Source organism: Mus pahari, chromosome 16, assembly GCF_900095145.1.
Source record: "Mus pahari chromosome 16, PAHARI_EIJ_v1.1, whole genome shotgun sequence".
Lineage (NCBI taxonomy): Eukaryota > Metazoa > Chordata > Mammalia > Rodentia > Muridae > Mus > Mus pahari.
Window position 1 is genome coordinate 18,137,006 of NC_034605.1, and position 22,347 is coordinate 18,159,352.

At 38.1% G+C, this 22,347-nt stretch overlaps 1 protein-coding gene across 8 annotated transcripts in view; it reads right to left on the reverse strand.

The window, feature by feature from the left end:
* The window catches only part of Hecw1 (HECT, C2 and WW domain containing E3 ubiquitin protein ligase 1), a 261,545-nt gene that overhangs the window by 93,853 nt on the left and 145,345 nt on the right, over window positions 1-22,347 (reverse strand). For all 8 annotated transcript variants that reach the window (XM_021215544.2, XM_029547490.1, XM_029547495.1 and 5 more), the window contains 2 exons: window positions 12,232-12,307; window positions 8,249-8,418 (listed from right to left, as the gene is read on the reverse strand). In XM_021215544.2, coding sequence (XP_021071203.1) covers window positions 8,249-8,418; window positions 12,232-12,307 — 246 coding nt within the window. The remainder of the gene's footprint in view (window positions 1-8,248; window positions 8,419-12,231; window positions 12,308-22,347) is intronic.

Consider the following 22,347-nt stretch of genomic DNA (forward strand, 5'->3'; position numbering starts at 1 on the left):
TGCCAGGGCCAAGAAGTAGGAGTGGGTGGGTAGGGGAGCAGGGCGGTGGGGGTATAGGGGACCCTCAGGATAGCATTTGAAATGTAAATGAAGAAAATATCTAGTAAAAAATTGAAAAAAATATAGGGATGGATACTACATATTCATCAAAGGAAAACAATCTATCAAGAGGACATGCAATTCTTAATACCTGTGCACCAAATATAAAGATGCCCAAGTTTAATAAAGAAACATATACTACAGGTAAAAATCACATATTGTCCCTCACACACTGAGAGTGGATAACTTCAATCTTATTCCCATTGATAGACTGGTAATCCAGACAAAAACTAACCAGAGAAATATGGGAGCTAAATGACATCATAAACTAAATGGACTTACAGAACATTTCACCCAAATGAAGAATGTACCTTCTTCTCAGCAGCTCATGGAACTTTCTCTAAAACTGTCCAATTACTTGGACACAAAGCAAATCTCAACAGTTACAAGAAAATTGAAATAACACACCAGATTCTATCTGACCACCACAAATGAAAGCTAGACACCATTGTGACGTCATTGAGATATGAGAACAAGATATTGAAGTTATCCACTCTCAAGTATGTCCTCACTGATAAGTGGATTTTAGCCCCAAAGCTCAGAATACCCATAATTCAGCCCATAAACTATATGCAGTTTAAGAAGAAGGAAGACCAATAGTGTATTTGCTTCAATCCTATATAGAATGGGGAGCAAAATAATCACAGGAGGTAGAGGGATGGAAGGACCTGGGGCAGAGAGAGGAAGGAAAGGGAAAAAAGGGGTCAGGAACAGGTTTTGGAAGGGACAGGAGAGAAGTCCAGAGTGTCGGGAAATTGAATAGAAACATGTAGCCATAGGGGATGGGGAACTGGGGTAGCCACTAGAAAGTCCCAGACACCAGAGAAGCAAGAGGCTTTCAGGACCTAATGGTGATGCCTTTAGCTGAAATTCACCAAAAAGGGGAGAAACAACCTGTAGAGACTACCTCTAGTAGATAGGCATGGTCTCCATTTGAGGGAAGGGGCCACCCACACATCTCAAAATTTTTAACCCAGAAATGTTCCTGTCCAAAGAAAAGATAGGGACAAGAATGGAACAGAGGTCAAAGAACAGTCTATCAAGAGACTGCCCCACCTAGGGATTCATCCCACCTGTAGACACAAAATCCCATCACTATTTCTGATGCCAAGAAGCACTTGGTGACAGTAGTAGGATATGGCTGTTTCCTGAGAGGTTTTACCAGCACCTGACTCATACAGATGCATATACTCACAGCCAACCATTGGGCTAAGCCTGGGGACCCCAATGGAAGAGCTAGGGGAAGGACTGAAGAAGCTAAAGTAAATTGCAACCCCATAAGAGGAATAATAGCAACAGACAGAGGAAACTAGAATATGATGATAAATAGGAAAGAAATGGACAAGAAGGAGGGAATATGGGGATGGACAAATATCACTAAAGGCTACTTGAAAAGCCACATGAAATCCTATTACCACAGAAGCTTGATCTATCTATCTATCTATCTATCTATCTATCTATCTATCTATCTATCTATCTATCTATCTATCTATCTGTGTGTATATATATATATACATATATATATGTATATATGTATGTATACATACAGATATATATGTATATATGTATGTATACATACACACACATATATATGTATATATGTATGTATACATACACACATATATATATGTATATATGTATATATATATACATATGAAAAGAATATAAATGAAGTCACTACTAAATAATAGGGGAGATAATGCCCCATCTAGACAGCTTATGCCACCATGTAAACCTTCCAATGCCAGGAATTTGTCACATATGGTTAAACCCTCAGACATCACTTATAAATCACCTGTTTTATTGATCATTACTATTCTGAGTAGTCTCATGAAATCTTCCAAATATCACAAGCTATTTTACAAGATTATTTCCCAAACAGAACACCAAGATCAACAATTGACAGATGGAACCTCATAAAATTGAAAAGCTTCTATAAGGCTAAGAACACTGTCAATAGGACATAACAGCAACCAACAACTGGGAAAAGATCTTTACCAATCCTACATCCGATAGAGGGATAACAATCAACATATACAAAGAACTCAAGAAGTTTATTCCAGAGACTCAAATAACTGCTTTAAAAATGGGGTAAAGAGCTAAACAAAGAATTTTCAACTGAGAAAAATTGAACAGCTGAGAAGCACCTAAAGAAATGTTCAACATCCTTAGTCATCAGGGAAATGCAAATCATAACAACCCTGAGATTCCACTTCATACCAGACAGAATGGCTAAACTCAAAAACTCAGGCGACAGCAGATGATGGTGTAGATGTGGAGAAAGAGTAACACTCCTCCATTGTCGGTGGGATTGCAAGCTGGTACATCCACTCTGGAAATCAGTCTGGTGGTTCCTCAGAAAACTGGACATAGTACTACCTGAGGATCCAACTATATCACTCCTGGCATATACCCAAAAGATGCTCCAAAATATAACAAGGATACATGCTCCCAGGATACATTCATAGTCCTTGTTCTCAGTTTAATGGTTGGATGCAAGCATCCGAATCTGTATAGGTCAGGATCTGGCAGAGCCTCTCAGGAGACAGCTATATCAGGCTCCTGTTTGCAAGCATTTCTTGGCATCAGCAAAAGTGTCTAGGTTTGGTGTCTGCATGTGGGATGGATCCCCAGGTGGGGCAGTCTCTGGATGGCCTTTCCTTCACTCTCTGTTATACTCTTTGTCCCTGTGTTTCCTTTAGAAAGGAGCAATTCTGGGTTAAAATTTTGGAGCTGGGTGGGTGACCCCAATATCTTAACCGGCAGGCCATGCCTAACCTCTGGATATGGCCTTGACAGATTGTCCTTCCTCCTTGTGAGATTCTTCAACTTGTTTGGTTAGAATGACACCAAGATATTTTATATTATTTATGACTATTGTGAAGGGTGTCCTTTCCCTAATTTCTTTTTCATCCCATTTATCCTTTAAGTAGAGGAAGTCTTCTGATTTGTTTGAATTAATTTTATATTCATTCACATTGCTGAAGTTGTTTATCAGTTTTAGGAGTTCTCTGTTGGAATTTTTGGGGTTACTTAAGTATACTGTCATATCATCTGCAAATAGTGATATTTTGACTTCTTTCTTTACCATTTATATCCATTTTTGACCTCCTTTTGTTGTCTAATTGCTCTGGCTAGAACTTCAAGTACTACATTGAACTGATAGGGAGAGAGTGGACATCCTTGTCTAGTCCCGGATTTTAGTGCGATTGCTTCAGTGTTCTCTCCATTTAGTTTTATTTGGCTACTGGTTTGCAGTATAATGCTTTTACTATGTTTATGTTTGGGCCTTGAATTCCTGATCTTTCTAAGACTTTAAACATTTTGTTGAATTTTGTCACATGCTTTCTTAGCATCTAATGAGATGATCATGTGATTTTTTTTCTTTGAGTTTGTTTGTGTAGTGGATTTCTTCTTTTTTTTAACAGTATTTTTTCTTTCTTTTTTTGTGTATACCAGAATATTCTTTTTTATTTTTTCCTCTGTCCATAATTTCTTTTTTTAATTATTATTTTCTTTATTTACATTTCAAATGCTATCCCGAAAGTTCCCTATACCCCGCCCCGCCCCTGCTTCCCTACCTACCCACTCCCACTACTTGGCCCTGGCCTTCCCCTGTGCTGGGGCATATAAAGTTTATAAGACTAAGGGGCCTCTCTTCCCAATGATGGCCAATTAGGCCATCTTCTCCTACATATGCAGCTAGAGACACGAGCTCAGGGTGTACTGGTTAGTTCATATTGTTGTTGCACCTGTGTAGTGGATTTCATTGATGGATTTCCCTATATTGATCCATCCCTGCATCCCTGGGATGAAGCCTACTTGATCATGGTGAATGATCATTTTGATGTGTTCTTGGTTTCGGTTTGCAAGAGTTTTACTGAATAATTTTGCATCGATATTGATAAGGGACATTGGTCTGAATTTCTCCTTCTTTGTTGAGTCTTTGTGTGGTTTAGCTATCAGTGTAATTGTGGCTTCATGAAACAAATTGGGTAATGATACTTCTGTTTCTACTTTGTGGAATAGTTTAAAGGGTATTGGTATTAGTTCTTCTTTGAAGGTCTGATGTAATTCTGCACTAAACCCATCTGGTCCTTTGGTTGAGAGAACTTTAATTACTGTTTCTATTACTTTAGGGGTTATGGGACTGTTCCAATAGTATTTCTGATCCTGATTTAACTTTGGTACCTGGTATCTATTTAGAAAATTGTCCATTTCATCCAGGTTTTCCAGTTTTGTTGAGTATATGCTTTTGTAGCAGAATGTGATGTTTTTTGAACTTTCTTGGTGTCTGTTGTTATGTCTCCTTTTTAATCTCTGCTTTTGTTAATTTGGATATTGTCTCTGTGTCCTCTGGTTACTCTGGCTAAGAGTTTATCTGTCTTTTTTATTTTCTCAAAGAACCAGCTCCTGGTTTTGTTGATTTTTTGTATAATTCTATTTGTTTCTACTTTGTTGATTTCAGCCCTGAGTTTGATTATTTCCTGCTGTCTACTCCTCTTGGGTGTATTTGCTTTTTGTTGTTCTAGAGCATACAGGTGTGCTTTCAAGCTGCTAGTGTATGCTCTCTCCAGTTTCTTTATGGAGGTACTCAGAGATCTGCGCTTCCCTATTAGCAGTGCTTTCATTGTGTCCCGTAAGTTTGTGTATGTTGTGCCTTAATTCTTATTAAGTTTTTAAAAGTCTTTAATTTCTTTATTTCTTCTTTGACCAAGTTATCATTAAGTAGAGTGTTGTTTAGCTTCCATGTATAGTTGAGCTTTCTGTTGTTTTTGTTGTTATTGAAGACCAGCCTTAGTTTGTGGTGATCTGATAGGATGTATGGGATTATTTCAATCTTCTTGTATCTGTTGAGGCCTGTTTTGTCACCTATTATATGGTCAGTTTTGGAGAAGGTACCATGAAATGCTGACAAGAAGGTATATTCTTTTGTTTTAGGATAAAATATTCTATAGATATCTATTAAATTCTCTTGGTTTGTAACTTGGTTTCACTGTATCTGTTTAGTTTCTGTTTCCATTTTTTTCCATGGAAGAGAGTAGGATGTTGAAGTCTCCCACTAGCATTCTGTGAGGTGCAATGTGTGCTTTGAGCTTTAGTAAAGTTTCTTTTATGAATATGGTTGTCCTTGAATTTGGAGGATAGATGTTCAGAATTGAGAGTTCTTCTTGGTAGATTTTTCCTTTGATGGGTATGAAGTGTCCTTCCTTATCTTTTTTGATAAATTTTGGTTGAAAATCAATTTTAGTTAATATTAGAATGGCTACTCCAGCTTGTTTCTTGGGATCATTTTCTTGGAAATTTTTTTGCAGCCTTTAAAGCTGAGGTAGTGTCTGTCTTTGCCACTGAGGTGTGTTCCCTCTATGCAGCAAATGCTGGGTCCTTTTTACATATCTAGTCTATTAGTCTGTCTTTTTATTGGGGGAGTTGAGTCCATTGATGTTTAGAACTATTAAGGAACAGTGATTGTTGCTTCCTGTTANTTTTGTTGTTCGAGGTGGAATTATTTTTGTGGGTTATCTTTTTTTGGATTTATTGAAAGAAGATTACTTTCTTGGTTTTTCTAAGGTGTAGTTTCCCTTCTTGTGTTGGTGTTTTCCATCTATTATCCTTTGTAGGGCTGAATTTGTGGAAAGATATTGTGTAAATTTGGCTTTGTCATGTATTATCTTGGTTTCTCCATCTTTGGTAATTGAGAATTTTGCTGGGTATAGTAGCCTACGCTGCCATTTCTGTTATCTTTGGGTCTGTATGACATCTGCCTAGGATCTTCTAGCTGTCATAGTCTCTGGTGAGAGGTCTGGTATAATTCTGATAGGTCTGCCTTTGTATGTTACTTTACCTTTTCCATTACTGCTTTTAATATTCTGTCTGTTTTGTGCATTTGATGTTTTGATTATTATGTGACAAGAGGAATTTCTTTCCTGATCCAATCCCTTTTGAGTTCTGTAGGTTTCTTGTATGTTTATGGGTATCTCTGTCTTTAGGTTAAGGAGGTTTTCTTCTATAATTTTGTTGAAGGTATTTATCTTGACCTTAAAGTTGTGAATCTTCACTCTCTTCTATAACCATTATCCTTAGGTTTGGTCTTCTCATTGTGTCCTGGATTTTGTGGATATTTTGGGTTAGGAGCTTTTTGCATTTTGCATTTTGTTTGAGTGGTTTGTCAATGTTTTCTGTGGTACGTTCTGCACCTGAGATTCTCTCTTCTATCTCTTGTATTCTGTTGGTGGTGCATACATTTATGACACCTGATCTCTTTCCTAGGTTTTCTCTCTCCAGGATTGTCTCCCTTTCTGATTTCTTTATTATTTCTATTTCCATTTTTAGATCCTGCATGGTTTTATTCAATTGCTTCACTTATTTGTTTGTATTTTCCTGTAATTCTTTAAGGGATTTTTCATTTCCTCTTTAAGGGCTTCCACTTGTTTTCCTGTGCTCTCATGGATTTCTTTATGGGAATTATTTATTTCCTTCTTAAAGTCCTCTATCATCATCATGAAATGTGATTTTTAAATCAGAGTCTTGCTTTTCCAGTGTGTTTGGGGTATCCAGGAGTTGCTGTGCTGGGAGAACTAGATTCTGATGATGCCAAGTAGCCTTAGTTTCTGTTGCTTATGTTCTTGACCTTGCTTCTCATCATCTGGTTGTCTGTGGTGTCAGCTGGTCTTGCTGTCTCTGACTGTGTCTTGTCCTTCCTGTAAGCCTGTGTGTCAGCACACCTGGGAGACCAGTTATCTCTGGGTGGAATTTGGATATGGATAACTGTGGCACTGTGTTAGCTCTGGGGTGCAGAGGTAAAGTAGAAGGATCCTGTCCCTATCTGTTCCTTGTTTCCTGTGTCCTGATAGCTATGGGATACTCCCTCTTGGGCCAGGAATTTGAGCAGATATAGTGCTCTCACCCATTCTTTCAGGTATGTCAGCACTCCAGGGACACCAGCTCTCTCCTGGTGGAATCTGTGTATGGATAGCTGTGGCACAGGCCCAGCTCCATGTGCTATGGTTTTAAAGTGTAACATGCCCCACAGTTTCACGGGTTTGTATACTTCATATTTATCTTCATCCAGTGGCTTTGTTTGGGAAGTTGTGGAAATTTCTTTACATGGAATCTTAGAGGCAGGTGTAGCGACATAAGGACAGAGCTAGAGTGTTAAAACTAGCCATGTTTCAGCATGTGATCTTGGCTTCCTAACCCTCAGAGATGTAATGAGCTGTGTGCAAAACCCTTAGTCCTTTCCCTCTGCCATGCCTTGCCTACTATGACAGACTATGTTCTCAGTGAGGCAATATAAAGAGTTCCTTAAATTGTTTCTTGTCAGATATTTGGCTACAAAGCAAGGGCACTTACGGTGAAATTCAGTTGTTCCATTATTCCACTGTGTAAGTCAAAGTTCACCTAAAAATGGCTGTTTTTATCTGTAGAAAACCAGGACATATGATGTCATGTTTTAAATGCGCAAAGAATCTAAAAAAATCAAAGCAGCCCTCTCCAGTATTTGACATCCAATTTTGACGTAGATGACTTGTCCTCAAAAGTAAAATTATGCAGTCTTGTTTACATAACACTGAAATCTTAAACAACATTGCAATTATTTTTATTTATATGAGAAGATCTTGTTAGCTGGAAACAAAGTCCTAATTGATAATTGCTCAAAAAATGTACCATTTGACAGAACCTGAAAAATCACCTGCAGATGATAACTTATGTAAGATTATAAGACCCTGTATAAATTGTGGAATGCTCAGATCAAGGCTGGTCTCTGTTAAGCATTGACCACAACCACAGTCATGCATTATGACTAAACAATTAAATAAAGATTTTCTTTTTTCCTTTTCTTTTGTGTTTGTTTTAAATTTCTAGATGCTTGGATTGAATTTTGGGCTGGAGGGTAGGCATTCTCCCATTATATTCAGAGTAACTGTGACAATGCCTTACTTGATGTGCCTGGGACAATAATCCCAGACCCTGGATAGAGTTGGAGGCCTTAGAGGACATAATTCCCTGCTAAGGCCTGAATCTCATGGCCAGGAGCTCTAGAACCAAATCTGTGCTCCACAACAAGAGGAGCAGAGAGATGGGCTTATCACAGTCTTTTATTTTGATTCTTATCTTCCTTTCAGAATCCCCATTCCCTACCACTCACCTCTGCCTGCCAGATGGGGTTTACAGTGTTGCCTATGATCGTGGATCTCCTTTCCTGTCCATGATGAGGGAGGGCCGGGAAGATGCTATGCTTCCCAGGTTGAATGGAAATCTTCAGATAAGGGTCAGGGTTGAAAAACATCCCTTTCTTCAATCCCATGGCCTGGAAATCTATAAAATAAATGATATTTTACTTAAGTATGTTTTAATGAGGTTGAGTATCTACAGGTCCTATGCAAGAACAAATGATCCAAAACACATCGTGATGGTTTAAATGAGAAATGCCCCCCCACACCCATAGTTTTAGATATTTAAACTTCATCCTCAGTTGGTGACACTGTTTGGGAAGGTTTTGATGTCATTAAGGATAGGTTTGAGAGTTTGTAGCCTCACTCTACTTGCAGTCCACTCGTTGCTTGAAGTGTACAGTTGAAGATATTATTGTCCAGTTTTCTGACCCAGCCATCTACAGACATTCCTTCCTGTCATAATGAACTCTTATCCTTCTAGAACCCCATGATCTCAAAATAACTCTTCTGTACATTGCCAATTCAAATGGTACTGTGGACATATTTCTTTTCCTGAGAGGACCATTGGTCCTTACTGGACTGGATTTTTAGTGCTCCACAAACAGATTAAGGGGATGGAAATGGGTAAGAGGATGATAGTGGACATGGAAGAAAACTAATGGAAGACATGTTAGATCAAAGATAGAAAGTTTTTTTTTTTTGCAAGGTCAAGACATAAGAAAACGAAGGGCAGTCTTCTTACAGTAAGTGTAGCTTTCACTGTGTAAAGATAGACAGAAAAAAAAAAGGGTTGAAAGAGCAGAGAACTACAGAAGAAGAGTAAACACACCCTGTGTAGAGGTAGGCACTCCTCACTGATGAGAGTTACAAGAAACTATGGTGTTAGGACGAGGAGACCTCGACAATTGAACAGTCTTACTGAAGATACTTGAGTATGCACAATTCCATGTTGTAGAAAGGGGGTCTATTTCAAATATATGCTCTTCTATTGTTCTTACTCTTTTTTTTTTTCTACAAATCCTTCAGGTTAAATTTTTCATTACTTCTTCATGAAATGTCTTGTAGTCCCGGTTTGTCAATTTCCAGTTTGGTCGTCCGGCTGGTCACTGTTAGAATCCTTGTCACTTGTTTTATTCTCACAGCTGATTCCTGTCTTGTCGGCTTTGTGATATTTGAGGGCTTTGCTTAGGGTCCTTGCTGCTTTTCTGTTGCAATTTTAAAACATGAACCAAACCCAACATGGTGAGGAAAGGGTTTACCGGGCTTACATATCCTGAACACAGTCAATTACTGAAGGAAGTCAAGGCAGGAACTCAAGTAGTAGCAGAGGCAGGGAGCATGGAGGAAAGCTACCTGTTGGCCTGTTAACTATTGCTTGCTCTGCTTGGTTTCTTAGCCTAAGCCCACTTGCGTGGCATCTCTCAGCAAATAAAAAAAGATTGTTTTGCAGCACAGCCATAGGTCAGTCTTATGAAGGCAGTTCTTTGATTGAGGTTCCCTTTTCCAAGGAGATTTTAGTTTAGATCAAGTAGACATAAACTAACCATCACCTTGAATTATGGACTATGTGATTTTTCCTTTTATCTTTGAGGCATGGAGCATGTTTTAATATTTCCATTGATATTTACTTTTCCTTACATTTTCTTTCTTTTTTTTTCTTTCTTTGTGTGTGTGTGTGTGTGTGTGTGTGTGTGTGTGTGACAAGATGGCACATGGATGTTTGTCAGAGAAAAACTTGTAGGAATTGGTTTTCTGTTTCTGTTATGCAGATCCTAGACTTTGACCTCAGTAGGCCTGGTATCAGACACTGATACCCACTGAGTCTTCTTCCTGGAACAATATTTATTTTTATCAAACATAGAGATAGTGAATTAAATGAATGTGGGTATATGCTAATTTCAAATATTATTAATATGCTACTTTTCCAGGCTTCCTTTTTCAGTTGCCATGTTTATGGCCCCAGTTACATTTCAATGCTGGAAATTGTCATCTTGGAATAATAAAATTTTGTATCATGGGCACCAAGAGATGAATTAACTCAGAAGACCTTATTAACTGATTTTGAGTCATGTTGAGGTATAGAAAAATTTTCCTGGTATGTCTAAGAGCCATTGTCTGAATGGCAGAGACAAAATGGGGACCAAGGAACAGAAACTGTTGTCTTTTCTCCTGTCATACCCTTCCTGAACCTCAAGATACCACTGGAGCTTTGGTCATAGAAAATTACTTTTGGTTTCTGGCAAATTCTTGTGTGACATTTCTTGTTACTCCTGTTTTTGAAAATCAGTATAGCATCTCTTGTCTCTCTGCCTCTCTTGACTCTCCCTTGCCTCTTGCCCCCCTCTCGCCCCATCCCCTTCCCCCCTCTCTCCACATGGCCGTGGCCAGTCCCCACTTCTCTACTCTCTGCTTCTCTCTGCCATTCTCTAACTCTATTATTTTCTTAACTCTCCTCCCCATGCCCTAAATAATCTCTATTCTATACTAAAAGGGGGGGGGGAGGAAATCAGTATAGCTATTGTTACTTCTTAAGAATTTCAATGGGACATGAAAATGGAAACCCAAGAGTTGCACATTTTTATCCTGGTTTAAAAAAAACTATTAAAATTTTTTCTTCTCCTCTCTTTTTTCATCCCATCTAAAGTGATACATGATAGTATCTGGGATTCACTATTAAACATTAATTTGCTTTATTAGACATGCTTCAACCTATAAAACCACAACAGGTGGTAATTTATTTCCCCCAAAGTCTCCTGAGACCTCTGATCTCATGAGACGCATTTGATATGGAGAAGTAATTTGATAAGCTAAGGTCACAGTTTTCCACTTGTGGTCAGTAGAATTTGGGTTTTATGCAATGGTGTTCTTTTGAAGGTAACTTAGTTAAGATGTATTATGTGAAATTCTAGATTTTATGTATTATTTTACTCAGAGCAGCTCAGTGTTCTTTCACACTTCTAATGACAAAATAATTTTCAGTTTACAGAAGAGTTCTACAAAAAAAATGCCAAGATTTCCTGTAACTCTTTACTTTGTTTATTGTCAATAAACTAGAGAACCACCTTAGAGTCATGAAAATGCAAAAGTAACATCCTCTTTGCTATTCATCAATTTCCTCCAAGTTGAAACATTTCCTCACTGAGGGAGGAGGAAGAGAGTCTTAGGAAGTTAAACGACACTGCAAGTCCTGCACAGCAGAAACATAACTGACCCGCAAGCTCCTCACCAGAGATCATGGAAGCAGAAAACAGCTGCCTGAAGAGGAGCATCTCTGCTCAGTGGAGCTTCTTGAAGAACACTCTCCGACTTGTGCTGCCTGCACAGCCTGCAGAGGGCTCTAATAATGTGACTGTCCTGAACTTCCTTTCACACAGTGCCAAAACACTGCTACTTTATTACTGACAGAATTTCCACGATTTTTACTTATTCAAAGGCAATCGACCAGAAACTTTTTTATTTTCATTTTTATTCCACAGGTGAGGGAAATGAGACACAAAGAGATTGAAGTATATTAGTTAGAGTCAAGTAAAAGTGGTCGACATTCAGGTTCAGTGCACATGGTGGTTTGCATGAGAAATGTCCCGCATAGACTGAGGCATTTGAACACTTGGTTCCTTATTGGTGGTGCTGTCTGGAGAGGTTAGAGTGAGGTACAGCCCGGCTGGAGGGAATCTGCTGCATGGGGTGGGCTTGAGAATTTAAATATTTTGTCTGTCTTTCAATTCTCCTGTGTTTCCTGCTCATGGCTGGTGATGAGTTCTCTCTGTTTCTCCATCCTCTCTCCATGCTCGCTGTTTGCTGTCATGCCTGCACCCTGCCATGACTGACTCACAGCTTTCTAGAACTGCTAACCAAAAGAAACACTTTCTCCTTTGGCTGTCACTTATGGTGTTTTACAGCACCAACAGAAAGAAACGAATGCACTTCATAAGGCTTGTAGGTGAGCAACGTGTACCTGAGAGGGAGAAGCTGATGAGCCTCCTGCTTCCTTGACTTTGCGCAGTCTCTTCAGAGCCAATACCTTTAAAAATCTGTAAAAGGAAGGAAAAAAAAATGAAAGGCAAGGAAAAGCGACATCAAAAGAGATACTACACCATAGCAAGGGGCACTGAGACGCTAACAGGGAACATCTGCAGCAAGCTGGTCAGCATCCTATGCTATCTCACTGTGTCTGTTCTCTAACCAAATTCCTCTCCTCTCCCGTCTGTGGCTTGTGGGAAATTCTGCTCCTTGGGGGAAGATTTCGGTTTATGGGCAAGTCAGAAAACTCTACTAAACAAGCTTAATATAGACAATAAAAGTATGTCACTCTGGGTTGCTTTTGAGGGGCAATCAGGGGGACAGTTGAGATATAAAACACTATGTTTAATTGAACTCAGATCGCAATCTTCAGTTAATTGTCTGCTTAGCCTGTTTATGGATACTTGTGCTTGTTCAAATAAGAATGACCCTCATAGATTTGAATGCTTGGTTACCAGGGAGTGGCACTATTAGAAGGTGTGCTCTTGTCAGAGTATGTATGTATTGGTTGGAGGAAGTGTGTTACTGGGGATGGGATTTGGATTTCAAATACTCAAGCCAGGTCCACTGTTTCTCCCTTCCTGCTGCCTGATTGTCTGGATGTAGAACTCTCAGCTTCCTCTGCAGCACCATGGCTGCCGGGGTGCTGCATGCTTCCTGAAATGACCGTAATGAGCTAAACCTCTGAATGTAAGCAAGGCCCAGGTAACACTTTCTTTTATAAGAGGTGCTGATGTATTGGTGCCTCCTCGCAGTGATAGAACACTAAGACAATGCGGTGTACCGACTTGACGAAGGATGGGATGCGTGTAATCCCTCCTCTTTCCCTTTCTTGGATGCAAGTGCTGTCTTTTAATAGGAGAAAATGTGTGGTGAGCAGACCGAGCTTCTTGTGCCTTAGAATGCAGGGTTTAGGAAATATTCAAAGGGGAATTCAGGAAATTATAATGTTAAGATAATTCTGGCCATCTATGAGATAGAATGGCTTTTGTTCAAGGTGGGATAACCCACTCAGTAGCCATTTAAATCTCTAAAAGTACAAAGAGAAAGGGAAGAAGGGGGTTAAAAATATTCTAGATGAAGATAGATTTTTATGATAAAATAAGTACTGTCCTAAAGATGAATGTGTCTATATGTACATGTGCACACACGTGTGTGTGCGCGCGCATACACACACACATGCACACACACATGCATGCATTCATGCACAATGAAAACAAAATCAGAAATGCTGAAAGCAAAGTCAGAAAGGTTTACATAAGTTATACAAGGTTTACAGATGATGAGACTTAAGGAAAATCAATGTTTAATAATTAAAGATTTTTAGAATCCCTAAGGTTATAATGATTTATTAATGGTAACAAAAATTGACTTAAATGTTGTTGTTGTATGTCTAATCAAGCTAATTTCTTAAGCTTTTGCTAACTTTGTTGAATTTTTCACTACTTGAGGAAACTGAGTCCTAATAAAACCAAGACTTACTTAAAATTGGGTTCTTTTGTTTAAGTTTTGCCTAAATTTTATACAAATTAAAAGTACAAAGATGTCCTTCTGGATGGTCAACAAAGCTTGAAAGACTTTTATCCTGGCACCAATAAGGGTAAAAGGATAAAAGAGGACATGCGATGTTTCACTCCTTCCCCCTTAGTCAGGCAAGGCCCAGGGGAAAATGAGAGTCCTCTGGTCCTTCTAATAGGCCTTGGAATGGACCATAACTAATGTGAATTCAATAATAAAGGAAGTCATTGGGACTTCAAGGTATATGTGACATGATACAAAAGTTAAAATTACTTGGAGGTTCACACCATTACTAAACAGGCATATATGTATCTGTGATTTGTCATGGGGCTGAATAATGAAGGACAAATGAATGAAGGAGATACACTAAATAAAAACTGATTAAGAGTCACAATTGCCTCAATGGCAAATATGTATCTATTGTAATGTATTTGTGTGTGTGTGTGTGTGTGTATGTGTGTGTGTTTCATTACCAGTTGAGTTTTATTTTTCTGAATTAATGGTGGAATCTAATTTTTCTGAGTTACAAAGATGAGGAATTATAAATTAAAAAAATCAGCATGGTTCTGAAAACCTATCTCTGACTCTTACAATGATTTCAACTGTGAAATTTAACTATCGCGAAATGCTGTCTCATAAGCTTTTTGTCTTAGATAACTGGCAACAGTTTGTAAACAAGAGGTAATGTGACTCATCAGCATGCTAGGAAAGTGTGCAGATGTTTATATAATAACTACTCAGACAAATGGAATAATTTTCTTCTCTTCTGGTATCTTTGAGGCAAGGTCTCTTGCTGTGTTGCCCAAGTTGACCTTACAATATTGACCCTGCCCCTTAGCTAACACTGGGTTTGCAGGCATACGACTGCAGCCCTGGCATATCCTGTTTGTTCGGAAATCATCTGAGGAAATATGTTTACAGTAATAGCAATAATAGTTATTCTCAAGCAATTAGAAAACAATTCTTGAATGTTCTTTTTAGAAAATATGCCCCAGGGCCCATACTGAGGCTTCTGGAGATTAAATTAAAAAAATAAAAACAAAAACAATCTGTCGTGCGTGGTGGCGCACGCCTTTAATCCCAGCACTCCAGAGGCAGAGGCAGGTGGGTTTCTGAGTTCGAGGCCAGCCTGGTCTACAAAGTGAGTTTCAGGATAGCCAGGGCTATACAGAGAAACCCTGTCTGGACAAAACAAAAAACAAAAAATAAATAAAAATTTAAAAAAATCCGATGAAACAATATTATTTTTTGCCATTTCACAGGATCAGAAACTTTTTTTTTTTTTTTTTTTGTTTTTTCGAGACAGGGTTTCTCTGTGTAGCCCTGGCTGTCCTGGAACTCTGTAGACCAGGCTGGCCTCGAACTCAGAAATCTGCCTGCCTCTGCCTCCCAAGTGCTGGGATTAAAGGCGTGCGCCACCAAGCCCGGCTGGATCAGAAACTTTTAAGTAATTTATTCAAAGTCATATAGATGAAGTTACATCACTTGGACTTTGTTCAAAGTCTGCAGGTTTATATCTTTAACTATTTGTGAGTTTGCATCCATTATAAAAGAGTCATTGAGGACCCTGATATAGCTGACTCTTGTGAGGCTATGCCAGTGCCTGGCAAATACAGAAGTGGATACTCAGAGTCATCTATTGGATGGAACACATGGCCCCCAATGGAGGAGCTAGAGAAAGTACCCAAGGAGCTGAAGGGGTTTGTAACCCTATAGGAGGAATAGTAATATGAACTAACCAGTACCCCCTGAGTTCGTGTCTCTAGCTGCATATGTAGCAGAAGATGGCCTAGTTGGCCATCATTGGGAGGAGAGGCCCTTGATCTTACAAAGATTATATTCCCCAGTACAGAGGAATACCAAGGCCAGGAAGCGGGTGTGGGTTGGTTGGGGAGCAGAGAAGGGGGAGTTTACAGGGAACTTTCAGGATAGCATTTGAATTGTAAATGAAGAAAATATCTAATAAAAAATAAAATTTTCAACATTAAAACATGACAGAGATTAACAAATATGTTTGTCTAAAAGAAAAATATTATTTCAATGGATAAAACAAAACAATATAAAGAAAATCCTAACCATTAGAAAGAACTTGGTTGGCAATTTCTAAATGAGATTCCATGATAAAACTTAGGGGAAATCAGATTAAGTTACATATTGTGTAAATAGTCCTGTAATCTAAAGTTTTTTGTAAGAGCTAGTAAACTCAATATGCTTGATTCTTTAAACATAAGGTATAGCTATCTAAATAATAAAACATAAAGTTTATTAAAAATACCTTTAAAATAATAAGAATTTTGAAATTTCTGATAATCAACTTATTATCCCTGAATTTCAATGAGCAACATGAAGGTTATTTAAAAAACCAAGAAACTTACTTTTTTCCACTCTATGTTATAATTTTAAAATGTATAAGTAAAATGTATAAACAAATAAATACTTTTATTGGTAAATAAATACTTTTATTGGAACTAGATGAAATTCAGCTCTAAAGGAAAATGAAGACAAAAAATTGCAGAAAAGTAGATGGAGTTAGAATGTATAATATTTCATCAGGGTTATACAATGTCAGAAAGGAATAAACCACATGCTCTCTCTCATATGCAGAATTAGGTCATAAATTTGCATATATGTAAATGTTGATACAATATACATGAAGAAAAGAGGACCAGCGAAGCTGACTAGGGCGAGAGGAAAGGCCGAATGCAGCTAATGAGCTTTGGACATGAAAGAAGATATGAAACTAATTGTTTTCTAGGTCTAATTGTTATGGATTTCTTTTGGTGATGGAGAAGTGCATAAAATATATTTGATACTGAAAGTGTAAAGTATAAAATTTAATGTGAAGTTTCACAGCATCTATTATCAACAGCAATTCTAACTGTATATAAGTTATCTAAGTTGTACGGATTTTGGACTTGTTTATTTTTGATGTGTGTATTTTTACTTACTTGAAAGTTCTTTTTTTATAACATGTTAAAAATAAATAGAAGGATAAGATTTGGCCTTTGCTGAAATATTGGGAGCAGATGAAAAACCTACCTTTGCGCTCTCAGTTGGAAGAACATTTATCCATCTCTTAGTGTCCCTCATAGAAACTGCTTCCCCTTTCTACCCTTGACTTTGAGGGATAGAGACAGAATTTAAAGTCAGAGAGTCTCATAAATATTACATTAGAAAACAATTCTAGGATCTTCTAGTAAGTATTTGGGCTGCATTGATCTTTGCTTGTTAGTAAGTCATGAATGTGACTTTAGCGCAAGGACTCAAGTCTGGACTTTATTTTTTTTATCTCTAGAGTTTGAGTTATGTCTGCTTCAAATAAAAATGTGTTGTAAAGTTGTCATCTGAGAAAGGCTAGCAGAAAGAGGTGTAAGAGATTGAAATTAAAAACAAGAATAGTATATGATTACTTCAGAACTTGCTATCCTGGTATGGCCGGGATCATTTCATTTAGAAACGAATTCTCATAACATTAGGGGATAGGTAAGAAAATAACTTTTGTCTCAGGATTATGGATGAAATTTCCTTTTTGTGTTTATTTAGGTTATTATTAAAGACACACTGCACATATAAGTTGTGGATGTGTCAGGGGGAATGGAAAAATAAAATTAATTCACAAAACAATTCTAACAGGCTTGGGCAATGGGTCAGACACAGAAATGCTTGCTATGGAAACATAAAGACCAGCATTCAAGCACAAACATGCACACGTGTATAAAAGACCAGACAGGGTGGCAGGCAGTCGTATTCCCAGCCCTGGGGAGGCAGAGACAGATCTCTCAAACTTGCTGGTCAGAGGGTTCAAACTGCAATCTTCAGGTCTCAGCAAGTGTCTGTCTTTAAAAATAAAGTGGGTTGCTCCTGAGGAACAACATCTGACTTTGACCTCTGGCTCTCATGCACACCTAGAGGATAACATGAATGCACAAACACACAAAATAAATTTAACACATTCAATGAAGAGAGAAATGTCTAGTTGACATCTTCTGAGCACAGATAGAACAAAAAAGTCTGTTTTAAAAAAATAATTTTTTAAAGAAGACTCCTATGGTTTGTGTTACAGTTTGTGATCCTCGTTTGTGTTACAGTCTTGAGTGTTCAAGAATGGCCCCTATAGCTAAGGTCTTGATCCTCACTACATGTGACTATTGGGAAATGGTGAGAGCTTTAGGTGATGGGCCTGGTAGAAAGATGTTAGGTTATTAGGGAAAGCCCTTGAATTTGCTACTGAGATGCAAACCTATTCTCTTTCGCTGTTTTCTTCCCAGTCATTATGATATGGGCAAAGTGTGCTCTTGTGCAGTGACATTCTGCCTCACCTAGGCCCCCAGACACTGAGACTGCCAACCATAGAATAAAGACTGTAAATCAAAACTATTTTTAAGTTCTAAGTCTCAGTCATTTTGATACAGCAATAAAAAAAAACATGTTGCTACTAGTAACATCCAAGTCAAAAAGCCTCCAAAACTTAAACTTTATACCAATTTCTCCAAATGGAAGGAAGCTAGGTTTCTAGATCAGGATTGGATGAAAGGACATGTTTGAGAATGTGGATGTGATGCTGTGATTATGAGAAGATCATAAAACCTGGATAAATAAATTAAGATTTGTGGAAATGACTCTGGACATGTTCTAAGTCTTCCTGTTTATGAAGGCAATTCTCTATAAGCATAACTAAAGGGGAAATGATATCATCATCATCATCATCATCATCATCATCATCACCATTATCATCATCAACAATAACAACCAAAAATAACTACAGTTGAGAAAAATGTGACATTTTGGGATTCTTGCCATCCCAGTCTCCCTAAGTCTTCTTTGGCTCATGGGATGAAAAAAAACACTACTCAAAAAAAGACATTTCAAAATGATCCTGTTCTGTTCTCTTTTAAGTTCTCATTAAAAAGGCCAGAAAATAGAGGCTATGAAATAAACAATGGCCATCTGGAATAAAGGTAAGACTAGTCCATCATAAAGCAATTTTGAAAGCATTGTCATGAAGTTTTACTGTTAAAGACAATATAAGAAATACATTATTACACTATAGAAACTGTGAATCTGGGAGATATTCTGCCTCAAAATTTGTGGTCCCAAACCAAGTAGCAATAAAATGTCATCTTCCTGCCTTTCACTCTGGTGGCCTTTTCCCAGCTTCATGGGTATTACCTCTCAAGATTGTTGGAGTTGTTCAGAGCCTGTGGCATCCAGGAATTGGCATGACTAGGGATGTAGCTGATGGTGTCTTATAAGACAGCTGTAGGAAGCTGTGCTAGGAGTTTTGAAGGGTCTTGTTGATATGATGTATGCCAAGACCAGTCTAAAACCGAATCTCCACTCCAAGAGAAAATCACAAGGCAGTGTGGAGAAAGTGCGTCTGCTCAGGGCCAGTAGGTCCTACCAATGCCTCCACAGAATGGGGGAGGTCAGGATGAAAATCTTCCATCAGGGCATATCCTTGATAAAGAATTCAGGAAGCTTTCAGTGGACAATGGAGCAGGCTGCAGAAAGATTATTATATACTGTGTTGGGGAAATTGTATAGCTAGATGGATGTCTGTCCTTTGAAATAGAATGAGAGATCATAAGGCATACCATGAGCTTATTAAGAGACACTGGGATGCACTAGAAAAAAATGTGACCAGGCAAGGATGCTGAAAAGGGAAACTCAGCTTCAAGAATTATTTTTGATAGAGAATAGAAAGAAATAGAAAGCTTATTACATGTGCTATCAATAAACTAACAAATATATTATAAAGATGTGCAGCAAGAGATATGGTAAAACCAGTTGTGTGTTCTTCAGGCCTAGCACAACTTAGATGTCCCTCCATACTGTGTGTGTGTGTGTGTGTCACTGCAGACCCTGTGTTTCTGTCCACCATGTCCGTCTGCCCAGCCTTGCATTGCTTTTCCTCCAGGCTAGAGGTTCATCCATACTGCTGGTTTTAGCTTGCATGCCACCTCCTCTAGAAGCCAACAGTTACTGTTTTTTTTTTTTTTTTGTCACACCTTCCCTTACACACTAGCACAAAAGGCTTCATGCTCCAGTCATGTGGGCTTCAGATAGTATTATACTATATGCTACAGTAACTATGAGTTCTCAATTACAGGACTTACATTTAATTTACATTTACATTAGAGTCTATAACATCTTACCATAATAGGTTCTTATCTGTGCTTAGGACCGCCAAATAAATGAGAGCCTCAGAACATCAAGAATAAATTACAACCTCGTTTTATACAAGAACCACAATAGCTGCTAATGCGAAAGATAAGGGGATGAAAAAGAGAACTGTAAGTATTTAGAATTTATTACTATTTACATTAAAGTTTTGGTTCTATCAAAGGAACATTGGACATCTTGTCTTTCTTTCTAAAGAACTACAGGTTTATTGTAGTTCTTAAAATAACTCAATGGTATTTTGGGCATGATATAGGTGTAATCTTCCCTAAATAAATTATTGTACTACTAGCAATAATCAGTGAGAAAATAGAATTTAAAATGCATTCAAGCAAATTTAATTACATTTTCTCTTTGAAGCAGTGTGCTTAAGTTCCCAGATTAGATTATAAAAGCTTACATTAATTTAGATGTTCACTGGATTTTTACCAATAAATGACTTGTGTTACAAAATTAAAGCTAGGTTGAATTTCTATTAAAACACCATATGTTCAAAAAACTACTAGTTTTAAAAAATTATAATATCTTAAAGCTGTAGTCAATTGAGAAGGAAAAGCATTTACTTAAATTTTTTTTGGTCTGCCTTAATGTGATAGAAATCAAATAGAGAAGTACAAGAGAAACAACCTTGAAAACTGTTTCATTCTATCAAGAAATAAGGGCAACAATAGCATAGCCACCCTAAAACAAACTGTATTAAAATACAGTTTGTACAAAAGTCCCTTTCCAGAACTTACACTGGCCCTATACACTTAGTTTTAATGTGGTGGTGAGAGCCCAGAGCCACTCTCTAGTCTCAGCATCACATCAGCTCAGGACTGGGCTCTCATACTGTTTTGTGACAGCATTCATTGGGAGATAGAATTGATGAGAGACCAAAGTGCAGATACCACCAAAGTCCAATTTGGTGAATCCGTAAGTGTTTTTTAATGGGGGAGTTTACCAATAGGAATATGGGTGATGCCACGATAGCTGCATCACCAAAACCCCACGATTCTCAAAAGACTGAAACCTGTACCACACGGCACAGGCTGCAGACAGCTCAACTGGTTGGAGAGTATCCTTTCAAGGTATTTCTTTTGCTATTGGTCTTAAACGTAACCTTACCAGCCAGCTAGCTTTCAATGTACTGTAAGGTATTATGAAAGCTACTAGGGGAGGAAATTAATCATCAGTTTTACACAGCTATGCAACATGAAAATTATAACAGTGACTGGTCCAGGAAGATACACCCACTTGTTTAATAGTGGCATGACCATTATGGGGCAAACCAGCCACTTTTTGATTGCATTTTAGACCCATTCCACAGGACTCAGCCCACACATGGCATTTTATTATCAGGCTAAGAACCCATGACCAGACAAGTCATAGGTCTTAGGAGAACTCTACTACTATCATTCTCCTAAATGTGCACAGTATTAAACTGACTTTTTTTTTTACACCCATAGTCAACACATCTCTCATTCTTCTGAGAAGCTTGTATTTATAGGAGAAGGTGATTAACACGGTGACCCCACAACTGGTTAAGGTGCAGAGAATAAGAGAGCACAGCATTCTCACACTTAAAAGAGAGCATGCTACCACAGCTCACTGTGGAAAGGTCAGATGTCACTGTGGAATTGCAGAAGAGGGGTAAAATGAGTAGGAACCTGAGGCAGTAGGATGACTATAAAGAAACAATGTCTTCTGGACATGGCAGGGCAACTGCACATGTGAGCTCCCTATGGTTGTGATAGAATATTTAACACCTACGCAGGCCCAAGTCAGACCAAATCCTAGGATGGCATGAGGAGCTGGGCATGAATTTCATCCCGAGCTACAGAGCTCTTGGCATTTGTTAGCTACTAGAAGAGCAAGAGTTAGTTTCCTCTAAGAATGTAGTCCCTAGTAAGTGGACCACTCTACAGTGCAAAACTACACATCCAAAAATATTTAGACTGCAAAAAATTGCTATTAAGCTGGGTATGGTAGTGCATGCTTTTAATTCCAGAATTCACTGTGTGAGTGATCTATAAGGCTCAAGGACAGCTGGGGAAACATAGAGGAACCCTGCCTCAACAAACAAACAAACAAACAAACAAAGCAACCCCCAATACAACAACAACGAAACCAACAAAATATAAATAATCTTAAAAGAATAAATATGATATAAAGTTATAAAGTTGGGTTGGTAGAAAAGGAGGATGGATATGGGAAAAGTTGCAAAAATTGATAAATATGATCAAAACAAGTTTTATGAATCTCTGGAAGGAGTAATAAGAAAAATGAGAAACAATACAAAGATAAAGACTAGGGGAAAGTTAAAGAAAAGATAAAGTCTACTCTTGTAGTACTGAATAGAACCACATAGTAG